The sequence below is a fragment of the Python bivittatus genome, unplaced genomic scaffold (assembly GCF_059951505.1).
Source record: "Python bivittatus isolate LINGU-HERP-01145 unplaced genomic scaffold, Pbiv_v1 ctg000080_np1212, whole genome shotgun sequence".
Lineage (NCBI taxonomy): Eukaryota > Metazoa > Chordata > Lepidosauria > Squamata > Pythonidae > Python > Python bivittatus.
In genome coordinates this window covers 58,518,872-58,533,451 of record NW_028277035.1, presented here as the reverse complement: position 1 = coordinate 58,533,451, position 14,580 = coordinate 58,518,872, and the positions used below count along the sequence as shown (strand labels likewise).

The 14,580-nt window shown below is 37.1% G+C and overlaps 1 protein-coding gene across 5 annotated transcripts in view; it reads right to left on the bottom strand.

Moving 5' to 3' along the window:
- CACNA2D3 (calcium voltage-gated channel auxiliary subunit alpha2delta 3) overlaps positions 1 to 14,580 on the bottom strand; it is a 577,343-nt gene that overhangs the window by 433,141 nt on the left and 129,622 nt on the right. For all 5 annotated transcript variants that reach the window (XM_088134187.1, XM_088134188.1, XM_088134191.1 and 2 more), the window contains exon 3: positions 2,744 to 2,860. In XM_088134187.1, coding sequence (XP_087990313.1) covers positions 2,744 to 2,860 — 117 coding nt within the window. The remainder of the gene's footprint in view (positions 1 to 2,743; positions 2,861 to 14,580) is intronic.

Here is a 14,580-nt window from a genome sequence, read left to right as displayed (position 1 = left end):
ATGCAAGGACTGGATTAGATTATCATAAAAAAATGCAGAAGGAAATCTTTATACTGCCTTTCATTTCTCAGCCAAAAATAGATTTCTAGAATACACCAAGCAATTTTGAGAACTCTAGCAGAGCAAAACAGTTGAAGATAAATTTTGAGACCTTACAGTTGGTGACTACAAACAAAACCTTTCAAAATAAAGAAATGGGAAACACTCTATCTCTCACTGAGACTTTGCAACTGACAAGACACAATCTTTCTTTAATCCAAGAAGAAATGAATCCAGCTTTATTCCTTCCCCAATAGTATAAAACAGATTGCTGTTAATTCATGGCAGCTGACTAGCTCTGGATGCTATCTTTGCACCACATTATGATACAGCGCAGTGACCTAGAAATGCAGCAGAAAGCCTCCTGCTGCAATTGCAGAATCTCACCAGACTTCCATAGAACCGTATGACCGTTAATGTTGATCACCAACTAAACAGCATGGAACAAACATAGCCAATTGCTTTTAATGTATAGCAATTCTGCAGTTACACTATAACAGTATTCAAAATAAACCCAGTCTTTTGAAAGGACCTAAATGCTATAAATTCTGACAGTATCCTACTATTTGCAGTTTCAAAAATCTGTGCTCTGAAACTCTATATGTCAGACACTCTGGTTGTATAAATCCATCCAATGCTGCAATCACAATCTTTTATTTACTCAGGAATTTGTTGTCTCTCCGCTCCAGAATGAATGAATGAATGAATGAATATAATCTGGAAGTTTATTCTTAAATAGAGGGCAGAAGGAATGGTGGAAACAAGGATACTTTGCTCAGCATCTCCATACTACTTGTCCAAAATGAAATTCCAAACTGCTGTAAAACATTATGAGACCCATTTTGGATCGCCTGCTATGGAAGTAGCAGAACAGCTGTACCATTTCAGAAGCAAATAGATGTAAGCCAAAGTATGCCACTTTTAAACATCTGTTTGTGAATGTATTCTCTGATTTAAAAAAAACAGTATGTGAAACAGAACAGGAATTCCAGATCAAGTGCTGTCAAATTTCATACTGAGTGAGGGTTTTTGTTAGATTTAGATTTTTTTTTTAATCCTGCCTTTCTTATTTTTATAAATAACTCATGGTGGTGGACATACCTAATACTCCTTCCTCTTCCTATCTTCCCCACAACAACAACCCTGTGAAGTGAGTTGGGCTGAGAGAGAGTGACTGGCCCAAAGTTACCCAGCCAGTTTTTCATGCCTAAGGCATGAAATTAGTTATATGAAATTAATACATGCCTAAGATATATATTAGTTACAGAAATGCACAGGAAAACGTTGTTTTCAAAGACAGAACATATTTTTAATAAAAAAATAAATCAATAAGAATGCTTACATTTTGTATTCTATTTTTTTAAATTTATTTTTATGCCACCTATTCCCATTTTGCTTGATATGAAGGACACTGAATTCTGTAAACCACTGCAGATCTATTCACATTTGTTCTGGTTTTAGAGATTTCAGTAGGGATTATCCATGCACTTTCGATATACCTTCACAACTTCCAAGTCTAAAAGCTTATTCTTTTTAAAAGGAAAGAAGTTAAATCCTATATCAAACATATATTTTGCATTTTTCCTGTTGTCTCACGTAATTGCAACACAGAGAGCCCTGTTTATTACACCACTGAATTTTTTGCCTTTTACTTCCCCTTTTCAATTGTGTTCCTCAACTAAGATAAATCTTACAATAGTCTTAAAAAGTCCACAGTAACTAATTCATATGGAAATGCTATTATCAAGACGAGGAACAGAGGAATAGCAATAATCAAAACCATGTTCCTATTACTGTTGACACAGCTTTCAAAATAATTCATACACTTCTATGAGCAGGCAAATTCTGACACCTAATTTCAAGTCCCAGTCTTTGAATTCCTTTCTTTTGCAAGAACTCCTGGTAACTAGAGACTGAGCTGAAGACTATGGATGTTATAAGTGTGTACAATTTATAGGAGACAACAGACACAAGGACTTTCCTTACTGAAGAAAGTCTGTTCAAAGTCTGCTAAATATATGCAAATGACCTTCAATACTGATGTGTGTTTTCCAAAGGAACTATGACAGAGCAAAAATTTAAAACATACATATAAAGAGGGGGAAATACGCTATCAAAAAAGCAACATTTCTGTTTTAGCCAAGCGGAAGTCAAGACAAAGGCTATAATCAGCTGAGTTCTTCTACATTTCCACAGCATTACCGTAAACTAAATTGCAGTGAGCTCTTTTATAATCATTCAGTGGGTGACCATGAGAAATTATCCTTCTCCAAAAAAAAAAAAAAAATAGGAGAAGAAGTTCTGAGAAATGTTCATTGTATTTTCTGCTTCATTATGACACTCTGCAAGGTGGCTCAGAGTTGAGGTGCATTCTTGCTTTTTAAAACATTAAAATCAAGGTCTTATGTTATTCTCAGTGAGTTGTAAGTTTCCATAACTTTCCAATAGATGTTCCCTGGACTGGCTTGGAAACAATGTGATGTGATATCGGACCATGTTGATTGCTGACTGTCCACGCTTTAAGGAATGCCTAGCTAGCAGAAAGCTACTGAGAGAACTGAACACCTTGTACGCAGGTTAAACAGTAAATTCATCCCACCGCTCCTGCCATGCCACTTCCAAAAAGGAGTCCCCACTTTTTCAGAGGGGAAGATTTCTGAGAAATGCGAGGAAGGGTTTTGGCTCAGCACTACTTACTACTTACCCGAACAGCTTCAGCTTTTTTATGAAACATCTCTTCCATATTCTTGGCTAGTTTCTTCACAAGTTGAAGGCCATCAATTTCTTCAATGGTAACTTCCTTTTCATATTCCTTGTATTTCTGCAAGAGAAAAGGAATGCATTAAGATAAATACCAAAACACTACTTTCATGTATATGCTGGGGATAATTCTACAACAGCAATTTTTATGGCAGAATAAATGGTTTGGTAATAACCCAAAATAGAATTTAAGAAATGTTCTTTATTCCTGAAATGGTAGAGCAATACAATACTTGGATACAGTTGTGAAAGCAAGCAAATACAGCAAAAGTAACTTCTTTGTTAATGTGATTCTCTATATTTACATATTTATTGTTACTATACACTGTGATTAATCCTATTTATGGATCCATTTGCCATTCTCATGCTTTTAGAGGTTTGCAAAATGTTTCATGTTCAAAATGACCTGTCTCAAAATTGAAATGCCCCATTGCACACATGAAGCAGACTGTCTTGATCATTTTGGAAGTGTCTCAAGCTCGAAACAGCCAGTTTTATGCTTGAGGTAGTTGTTTTGGATCCAAACATGGCATTTCAAACTCAGGATCATTTGAACTCAAAATTTTTTGTGTGTACCTCTGTCATTCAAAATGGAGTTATTGGAAACACCTGGACTTCGAGATCTAAGTTACAATCCAGTTTCTGATGAATATGACTGTGTTCACTTGCCTCAGCTTCGGCATCCCCTTTATGAGACAATGCACATCACCCTACTGCTAGCCCATTTGATACAACTCTGTGACCTTACTTGTGCTTAGTTTCTTAGCTTACAGTAGCATAAGGGCTTCCATGTTTCCTAAATGGATTAATTCCTTTTGTCCAATGCTATCTCTACCTTTTGCTCCTATAGAGTATTGTGACTTCTTGTTCCTTGTTGTTTGACTTATTCCCATTTTCTTTTGGGCTATTTTCATTTATTTTTAAGGATCTTTAAGGATTTTGCTTTTGACTGTCCTTGTGATTGCTCACCAACAATACAACAGTTAAGCTACACAGGCCTTGTGAGTGATGCCCACAAATTCTTGTGGCACAGGCTCATATCCAGGGCATATCCTGGTTATGCTAAAATCAGCTTTGACACATAATTAGCAAACAGCAGCTAATAATCTATCTAAAAACAGGCCATACACTTTCTATATCTATAACCATAACAAGGGAAAGTCTCATCCTGCATAAAGCATAAGATCTTAGCAAAATCTATCTATTTTAATTAATTAATTAATTTTAACTAATTTAGTTAATCAGCATACTTTTAACAAAGTTATCTAAATTGTTTATGTAAGTATGTTCACATATCTTGTTATGGACATCAACATTCAGCTAACGCATATAGCACTCATGCCTATTTCCTATGCTGGGGGTTTGGGGTTAAGATCACAGTTGATGGGCAGTTAATAGGAAAACTGTTTAAAATAGCATTTACAGAATGCTCCAAAATACTTCTGCATAGAAAAGTTCCAAAGAAAAGGTTTAAGTACAACAAAGATCACCAAATAGAAGGATTGGGACCCTATAATAATCTTCAGTGAGGTCTGCAACTGGCCATCCTAACAAATAATATGAACAACTGTTATGAGATGAACAGTGATTTCCATAGCAATGCTCCCATTAAAGGAACTCTAGCTGCATGCCTCAGTAACAAACTCTATTCCTATTGTTCATTACCACTGTTCATGCTATAAAGAGTGTAGAATTTCCAATTTTGTTGTCAGTTATGGTTTATGGCTAGTAAAGAAGACAAATCTAACAAACAAATTAGGCTGGCATATAAGAACTTTCTGAACAGCAAAAGGGAGATTATATGACAACTGGTTAGGTTAGCAGATTATGTGGGGCAAAAGCTGGTCCACTGAAGAGATTTCAATAGGCAACATGTTGAATGGTAAGCTACTGGCATCAGAGGGTGAAAATAAAAATTAAGCAGTAACTCTTCCAGCAAATCTCTCAGTGGGGGGAAAAAAAACGTGGCCTACGGCATCTGTTGCAGAAAGGAATTTAGCTTTTCTGTTTAAGTGGAGCTTCTCTGATGCAGAGAATCAGTGCTACTGCCAAAAAAGTGTGTGGTTTGCATGCAGATCGACGCAGCTATCTAGCATACAGTTCTCAGCTGCTGTTCAGAAGCATCCATTGTTTCATTCACATTTCAGCTGACCGTCAGATTTAATGAGTCATTCTGTCCAGCTAGGGCTGACAGCTTTACTAAGAGGATTATGCCATTGTTTAAATGGTAGAAGAGAAAATGAATAGGGCTTTCACACACTTATTTTTATTACTATACAATTATCATTTTTATAATTGTAAATTATATTTAGAGGCTTATCAACAGAAGAATACAGCCCAATGGAATTCATTGGTCCTATACCAACAGGAAAGCAAGGGTTTTACTTTTGAGGGAAAGATTGAGATTATGTATTAGAGGTACAGGTTTTACATGCTGATGATCCCAGGTGTACCACCTCTGGTATTTTCTAGATAATTGCTACCAAAGTTTAGGTAGACAATATGGTACCAGTGGGCAACAATGTGCCTGCAGATAACTCCCCTTAGCAGTCTTCCTGCCCCATCTGATTCTTGTTTTAAGACTGGTTAGTTATCAAAAAAAAAAATGAAATCCAAAATCCAAATGTCACCTCCAGCATTAACTTTACTAGAATGCTTCCAGTCTCATATTCTTAGAATTTGGAATAGTGGCTGGCTGCAACTTAATGCTTTGTGATAGAATTATGGTAGCCTGCTTAAATTAAAAAAGAGACAAATGAAAACCAGGGAAATCATCTTTGTTGTTAGGAGCAAAACCAGCATCGCAAGTACCAGCAGTTCCCAGGCTAGTGAGAACTGTTACATCAACAAATTCCAGTTGCCTCCTGACCTTGAAGAGAGTTGTAAAGTAGCCATTGACTTGGAAAAGTAGAAAAATTCTAAATTTAATCCTAGAGAATACCATCCTACAGAAAGATATTTCTCTCTCTCTCTCTCTCTCTTTCTGTACATGTATGGATATATCTATACATACATACTGCAGCATGCAGTTCTTCTGTAGTAGCTGGTTCCCTTTTGGTCTGCAACGAAGTTTCTAAATTAGTCTAAGAGTCTACCACCAAGTAAGTCAATTCCAGAATAAAGGAGGGGGGGGAGGTAGAGATTCTGCAGAGGCTAGTTTTATAGTCATACCTGGCTGGATCATGACAGCTGTAGGCTAGAGCAGTTGACAGAGAGCAAATTCACCCACTTGTTTTTTAGGTAAATGAATGCTTTGTGTGTGTCTCTGCACATCACAGCAGACATTTTATGAAAAAGCCCCCTCAGTAGCCATTTTGTAAGACCACTCACAGCCATATATTTTCAAAATGCTAAGTGTGCCCACCCAGTTAAGAAAGATACTGAGACATACTTATGCATCAGTGGTCTCGCACATTAATCTTGTTCAGACCATGTTTAACCATAGCTTGTTGAATAAATTACAAAAGTTGGGTTTGTACAACACGCTAAGCCAGAATCAAAGAAAACCATTAGGGCTTAGTGTGGTGTGTGAACCTAGTCATGGGCTATACTCAAAGAGGGGCAAAAGGGGTAAGTGACAAAATGGCTGAGATTGTGTTGGATTAGCATTTTGGAATCATTGTGGTTAGAAGCAGAAACCTATGGTTAAATTGCTGGTTTATATAGTTCAGTATTTAATTTAATTCTATTTCATTTATTCAATTTAGGCACCACCTGACTCCAAACTGGCAGTGTATAATAAAGCCAACAGAATAGAGAGTAGAATACAAAAATTATAAAGGAAATAAAAAGGAAATAAAAACAAGAACGGATGGCAAATCCACCACTTCCCACATCCTTAAGCATCTTATTGGGGCCCATCCAACCTAGTCTCAGGGGTGGGAGAACGACCATGACTTTAAGCCTTTCTGGAATGCCATCAGGGTGGGAGCTTCATGGATATCAGGGGGAACCTCATTTCAGAGGGCAAACACCATGACAGAGAAGGGGTACTTCCCAGGTCCCAAGAGATGACACTGTCTAGTTGAAGGGACCTGGAGCATGCCAACCCTACTGAATCGAACTGGCCAGGCTGATACCATGGGAGATAGCATTATCTTCCTTTATTGGAAATAGCTCTCTCATTGTTCCCTTTTTCATATTCATATTTTAAAAGTAAAGATGCTTAAATCACTTCTATTCTTTAAAGTTTTCCTTAACATCTCATTTTTTTTAAATAAATCAAAACACCGAGCAGAAAGAAGAGAATATTTAATCAGTTCCTACTTTAAACGATAGACTTTTTTCAGCTCTCTGCATGCATCTAACAGCAAAATTTAATAAGCTCTGTTATGAGAGGAAAATGGCACTATGCTAGATTACTTTAATGAGAGTATTTCTCCTTCCACCTGCCCATTTTCTTTGCCAATGGAACACATCAGGGTCTGGGCTATTTCTCCCTCAATTTGCACATTGTTTTTTTTTTTCACCATCAACAAATAAATGTCATGCTTTGATAGTATTATCTAAGATCAATAGCTGTTTTCTTCCTACTTGATTAAATATGACAGTAGACAAAAATGGGCAGGTTACTGTCAACATAATTTTAAGTCAAGGCATCAATATTCAATTACTAAAGTCAAAGAAAAAATGTTAAATAATAAATGATGAGCATCACTCTTTTGCTTCTGTAGTTTTGATTATATCCAATCAGCCATTCTGAAAATGGAAGCTGTGGTTTTTGCATAGTACAAGTTCTACGTTTAAAGAAAACAGTGGATAAGAGAGATGGCTCTGCTGAATATATTGAAATACGTGAAATGTGGCAAGATGACAGGTGAATTGATTCCATTAAAAGTTTTGTGTTGACCTCAGGGATCGAGGATTTTTTTAAAAATCAAGACCTAAATCAACTGTCTTAAAGAACTACTGTGCTTATTAAATTGATAGGTCAAGAAGTAAGAAGGCTATTTATTTCTGGCAGTGAACACATTTCATTCTTCTAAATAATTTTGTCAGCAATTAGCCTCGCTTAAAATTTCGTAAAATGAAAAACACCAGGGAGGAGAAGCTAGAAATGAAACCACTCAGTTGGTACCCATCACTGGGTATTTCTATACAGTAAAAGTGAGGCCTATGATAACATTTCAATTTCCAGCTGGAGCACTTCTCTTAATAGAGTTTCTTCCAATGAACTAGTCAGCCATGACTTCCACTAGAACTTTTAATCTCAACTTTCCTACACCCAGCACCCTCCATATGTGACACATTGGGAGTGATTAGGTTGAGGGAAACTGCCTTAACGTATTCCTCTCACTTTTTTTGTTTGTTAACTAACTCAACATTTCATGCTCAGTTCTTATTCAATATGATTTTTTTTTGTTTTTCTGCTTTGTTTTTTGTTTGTTTGTTTTTAAAAGGGTATACTTCTGCATTGTGGCCATTTAGTCATCAGCCCTCATTAGAACTTGTTCTTTAGAGTGCTTTATGGTAACTCAGTTTTAATATGAGTTTAAAACTTTGCATCAAAACCACTAAATAATTATCATAATGAGAACAACATTTAATTTTGTGCATATTTCCTCTAAAGTCATCTCTGAGGCCCCCTACATAAAGAGAAGACCTTGAACTGCACTGTGTGGAAGTTTGTGTGACAGTGGATGCAAATCCCAAGCAATAAACAAAAAGGACGTGTGGAACCTTAAACCCTCATGCAGATGAATCTAAATGCCTTGTGCTATTTGACATCAATGTACTAAAAAGAAAAAAAAGACTGTGTAAGGCCACACAATGTATGTTACTACATCTATGCATTACTATGAAACTTAGGAAAGACGTAGAACATTTGCAAGCATTATATACATTAGATGTTGTTCTTAAATCTCTCTCTACATCACATACTGTGCCCATGTGGGGAAGTCTCTAGGGAGCCCTGAAGCCACAAGCTCTTCTGCTTTCTTTCCAGGGAATCTTGAATGTCATTCATCTATTCCCTTCTGAAGAAATACCCTGGCAGAGAGTAGGAAGCATATTAGTCACTTCTTCTGTCTGACCTCTGATGTATCTTCCCAGGTTGATCAAGTCTGTGCCTCTATTTGTTCTATTCATCCCACTTATGACAGAAGAAGTCTTAGTGATTACCACTGTTATTTGCGTTATTTGTATCATTGTTGTGTTATTTTATTGTATTTCATGATTACTTTTATTTATAGATACGGTGTAGGTGTTACTCTATATGTCTGATATACATATTTGATATATATTGTGTTTTCTGGATCTAAGGCTATAATAAGCATAAAGATGCAGTCTTTATTATGCCTATGTATTATGGGTAGTATTATTAGGATATCAGTCTTGAAAGCCCGACTCTGTTTTCCCTTCCCCATCTCTTATAATCCAGTGAACTAGGGTAGAGCTATTCTGAGCTTCTTTTTCATGATTTCTCTGTTTCCCAGGCTAAAAGCATGCTTTTGTTGTTGTAATCGTTTCTGCATATTTCCTCCAAGGTCCTCTCAATTGTTCTCTATGGCAGTGTTTCTCAACCTTGCCAGCTTAAAGATGCATGGACTTCAACTCCCTGGGATCTTAAAGATGGCAAGGTTGAGAAACACTGCTGTATGGTATAACTCTTCCCCCTGCATTTTGTCAAATCACCTCTGGTGGTTCCCCAACCTTCTAGAGCAGATTTAAAGGCTGAGGGGGGCACTAGGGAGGGAGGGGGGCACTAGGGAGGGAGGGAGGGAATCTACTTCTCTGGCAGAACTGAATCTACACATTTCAATTATATATATGAATCTAGAGACTGGATTGTAGTGAGCGCATTTTTAAAAAATCTAATATTTGCAATATGTATGGAGTACAAATACTAAAGACTATTAATAGACACTCAAAGTTAACAGAAAATAAGTACTTATTACTTAGAAATGGCACAAGAAGTTAAATGTCTATAACTGAAGGCCATATCAAAACTCTGGGTAAATATGTACAGTTGTCTAGAAAACCAAGTATGAACCAACTACTGCTACACTACAAAAAATATTCAAAGACCAAGTCCTTTTGTTAGCAGAATCAGCATTTGGCAAGGCATTCTGTACTATCCAAGAACATTTATCATGTCAGAAAAAAACCGCGCATACACAAGCCCTCACCCATTCATTCTACAGCATCTATTGTACCAGATCATTTCACATAAGCACAATGGAAAAGAGAAATACTACTTCACTGTCAAAACTTTTCATGTTATTCGTGTGCTTGGATCACATTTTTAGTTGTGTGTGTTTATAAGCAACTCGTGGGTGAAGATTGCACAATTTAAAAAAATGGAAATGGTGTATAAGCCATCAGACATTTGTTTAAAAAAATTATGAGATCATAAGCTAATGTCCATTGGAAAACTGTAAATAAGCATGTTCCACTATAATATCATCTTCTCAGTATATCCCTTTCCATGTAAAAAAGTATCTCTCAACAAAAAGAGGAGAGGAACAATCAGGAAGGGCATCTAAATCTGTGGATAGGTTGTCAGCCTTATGAGGTGGACCAGACAGGAAACATGACCAGATGAGCTAATTCTACTTAATTGTAAAGCTACATTAACATAATCTTGCAAGTCGGAAAGTACATCTCTGCCCTTATCTCCTTTACAGCCCAAGAAACTATGGAGAATCTCTTCTGAGCTTCTTGCCCCGCCCACATTCCTGCTGTGGCTCAGCTGACTTTTATCTGACCATTCCCTTGGTTGTGTCTGTTTGTCCTGTATCCCACGGTCATTCCCACATACCATTACAGTTGTTCATCTACCTTTTGGGGGAAAATTAAAGAATGTCCAGAATAAGGAACAAATTAGAGAGTGAATAAATAAAGTATGGTAATTTCACATAAAATACATAATGTAGAAGCCACCAAAGGCATCACCAAATAATATTCCATTCCCTGCAATTAGGACACAAGAGACTTAGAGATATATTTGTGTGAATGAAAGCTAGAGAAATGAAAAGAGATGTTCATCACCCCTCATTCGAATCTGCTTGTCCAGATAGACTGTCCTTCATCATGTATGGGAATTAAGAACCAGAGTTTCTCACGGCAAAGAAATCAGCTGGGTAAACAACCAATAGTCACTCAGCTTCAAGTTTGAGAAGCACAGGGCAAAAGTCCACTAAATGATGGGAAAAGTGATAGAAAGCAGTGCCAGAATTAAATTATAAAGGCTATAAGAAGTAATTACACCTTCACGTTGACAAGAGAACAAATCAACTGTTTTATTGCATACAGTATGCAATGAAGATTCTAACCTAGCCATGTCATATTATGATCTTCAGCCAAGTTCAGGCCTAATCAAATTATGCCAAGTCAAACGTCTGGGAAACATTGTTGAGTTCTTGTCAGTGAGCCCAACTTCAAGAAAGGTACATACTTATTTGGAAGTACATTCTACTGGACTCACAAGGGCTCATTTCTTAATCATGTACAGGATTCTGCTGCTAAGCAACTAATGGAGTTAAAATATCTAATCAAACTTCTCCATACTGATGTAAGAATTAATAGTGGCAATGTGCCCATTATGCTTGAACTCAGTAAATCACATAAACCTTTAAAACAGTTTTAGTCATTAATTTAATAAGTAAATGATGTAATCAAACCCTATATTCATAGCTTCACACTAGCTGATATTTCTTTCAGAAAAATCTCTCTTGAACCCCATTTCTACTGTTGTTAACTGAGGAGAGCGTGAATCTATATTGAATTTATATTCTTCATTATATCTAGATTAAGAACAAGCATAATTTCAGTGTATCTCAGTACACAATCACATTAAGAAAACAACCTAAAATTATTACATGGTATCAAATATTTTGGTACATGGCTCAGTATTTCACGTGAATAAGTCCATTGCCTTGATGTGCATAGATTTACTGTTCATATATTGTCAGTGACCTATCTGGTATAAAAAGCTGGCAGCAAGCAATAAAAAATTTAATTGGCCTCTTTGAAGTCTTTTACATTGTATATTTGGGGTCCCCAGGGAATCAAATGTAGTTAATTAATAACCCAGTTTAATACTAATATTATTTATTCATTTATTTGGCATACTTGTATACCCACATTCCCAATAAAGCCGACTCTCACCAATCATGGCTAGGTGGATGATTGTTGGTCTTCTTGGCTGCTGCGTATTTTAATTTTTGTATATGTATTTGTTTTATTGTCATCACTGTCTGCCACCCAGAGCCATTGCTGAGACAAGCAGCTACATAAATTGATTAAACAAACAAGTCAAAGATTTTTGGAAGAATGCATGTAGCATTTATCTGCAACCTCTCAAACCAAACACATCTTTTCTATGGATTACATGGAAGCAGAGGAGAGTTTTAGTAAGAATCCTGGAAAAAACACAGCTGCTTTAAGGAGTTGCAAACAGGTGCCACATGAACTGCTGCACATTCCAAGATACTGTATCTTTTTTGCTTTCAGATCTGAAGCATCGCACAGCCCTAATATCTTATGCTGTGATAACCCAATATAATGAATGGAACATTTTTCAGGTTATCAGTTCTTCCACTGGACAATGTATCCTATGGCAATTCTGAAAAACCTCAGTGTAAATCTGAAATGCCAAGCAACGGTTCTATTTCATTAAAAAAAAAAAAAAAAGTTCAAGTATCCAGTTCCAGAGAAAGGCAGTTAAAGATAATAGCCAGAATTAAATAGTGTTCATTTTAATAAGTTGCACAAATTCTGTGTTTATAGTGGAGGTATTTTATATGATAATTTTCAGTAACACAAGAGCTCCAAAGAGAATTGTTTTTATTATACTTTCCAAACTGATGCATCTCCCTATATGTGATGATATTCAAGTCCCAAAGTTATTTTATCAAGCTAAATAAAAGCTATTTCCCTTATTTTTTTCTACATAGTTTTCACCGCAATTTTTATAATTGATTAAATAAGCCATGTTCATATCTTTCAACAAATAATACAGTTTTCCCACGTAGAAGGCAATTTAACAAATCAGTACAACTTTGTACTGCATATGACAATTCTGCTTGCAAGGTTTCTCACAGTAAGTTTGCAAAATATAAAGACCTGATGCATATTTTTAATAAATACAGTGCATTCCAGGAGTTATGAGTAGTCACAGCTCCATGCAAATATTTATTGCATGTTCCCCTACTAATTATATTTATATATTGCTATAATATCCAAGGACTCCCAGAGGTTAATGCAATTAAAATCAAACAATATGATAATGAAAACATTAACAGTAAAAACAAAATATAAAGAAAATGCCCTCCCCAAAAGCTCCATTTTCATTAACATGCAGAAGGTCATTGCAGAGAGAGCTAATCTGGCTTCTGGGGGAGGCTTTTTCAGAGCACAGGTGCCATTACCAAGGAACAGCATCTTCTCACTTCAACCCTACCATCTCACAAAAATGGGCACTACAAGCAGTTTTCCCTAGATAAATAGATTGGCTGGATTGATTCTATAGTCTACATCTGTACTCTATTAAGCCATAAAAGAGTTTATAAATTAAACCGGCACTTTGAACTACATCCAGAAATCTACTGGTAGCCAAAGCAGGGCCTGCAACACAGATGAAATACACTTGTGGTGACAAGTGCCAGCCAGCAAGAGGCCACTGCATTCTAGACCAATTGAGTGGTCTTCAAAGGCAACCCTATGCACAGTGCATTGCAGTGATTCAAATGGATAGTGATGAGGGAAAACATCATTCTTGGGAGATCTTTCTCCTCCATGTAGGGCCACAACTGATACACCAGCTGCAGCTAAGCAAAGGCTTTTCTGTCCAGCAGAAATCATTAACCCAGGAGGTCCCTCAAAGTACAAATTTGTTTCTCTGGGGTAGCACTTCCCCAAAAGAACCAAACCAGAGCCAACAGAGTAACCAGAGCCAACAGAATAAACAGCAACTCTATCTTGCTTGGGTTCAGGTTTAACCTGTTTCATCCCATCTAAACCTTGATAGCCTCCAGACACCAGGCCAAGACTTCAACAGCATCAACAAGGCCTGTGGTAGCAATGTATCATTAGCATACTATTGATGGATAATTTCTTCTGATGGCTCCATGTAGATATTAAAAATAAGGTTAGAGAGGACTTAATTCTATGACACCCCACCAAGCAAATCTTTCCTACCCCACAATCATCATCTGGAACCTCATACTCACACTACAACACAATGCCTACAACCCTCAACCCTCCCAGGTTGTCCAGAAGGTTACCATGGCCAATGGTACTGAGGCTTCCCAAAACTCTAAAAGGAGAAGAAGGTGTGCTAGCCCTGTCCACCATGACTGATACCAGCTTCATCCCAGGCACCCAAATTGGTGCTGCTCATTGTGTGGGTCAGCAACAGCCATCATCCCTAGGGGATTCAGTAAACATAAAGTGTGGGGGTGGGGGATGCATTCAGCAGCCCACTGACTGGCAAGAACAAGCTGAGGGGTGTCAAAAGAGACACAACTCATAAACATGCTCTCCACTGACCAGAAGTCAAGGCAGCAGCACTCATCAACCAATAGAGATTGCTGGTAGCAGATCAAATATGATATTGAGTTCCTCAAAAACCCAAACATCAACAGGAAAGCAATTGGCATTTGCAAGCCCTGCATGGGTGAGAGGACACAGAAGCAGAGCAATCCACCAAGAATGCAGTGCAGAAAAGCCCCTAGCCCAGACAGTTTCACTGATCCTCTCTGTCTCTTTCTCTCTGTCTCTTTCTCTCGCTCTCAGACACACACATATACACTCACATCTAAAGATACCCTGAGCCCTGCT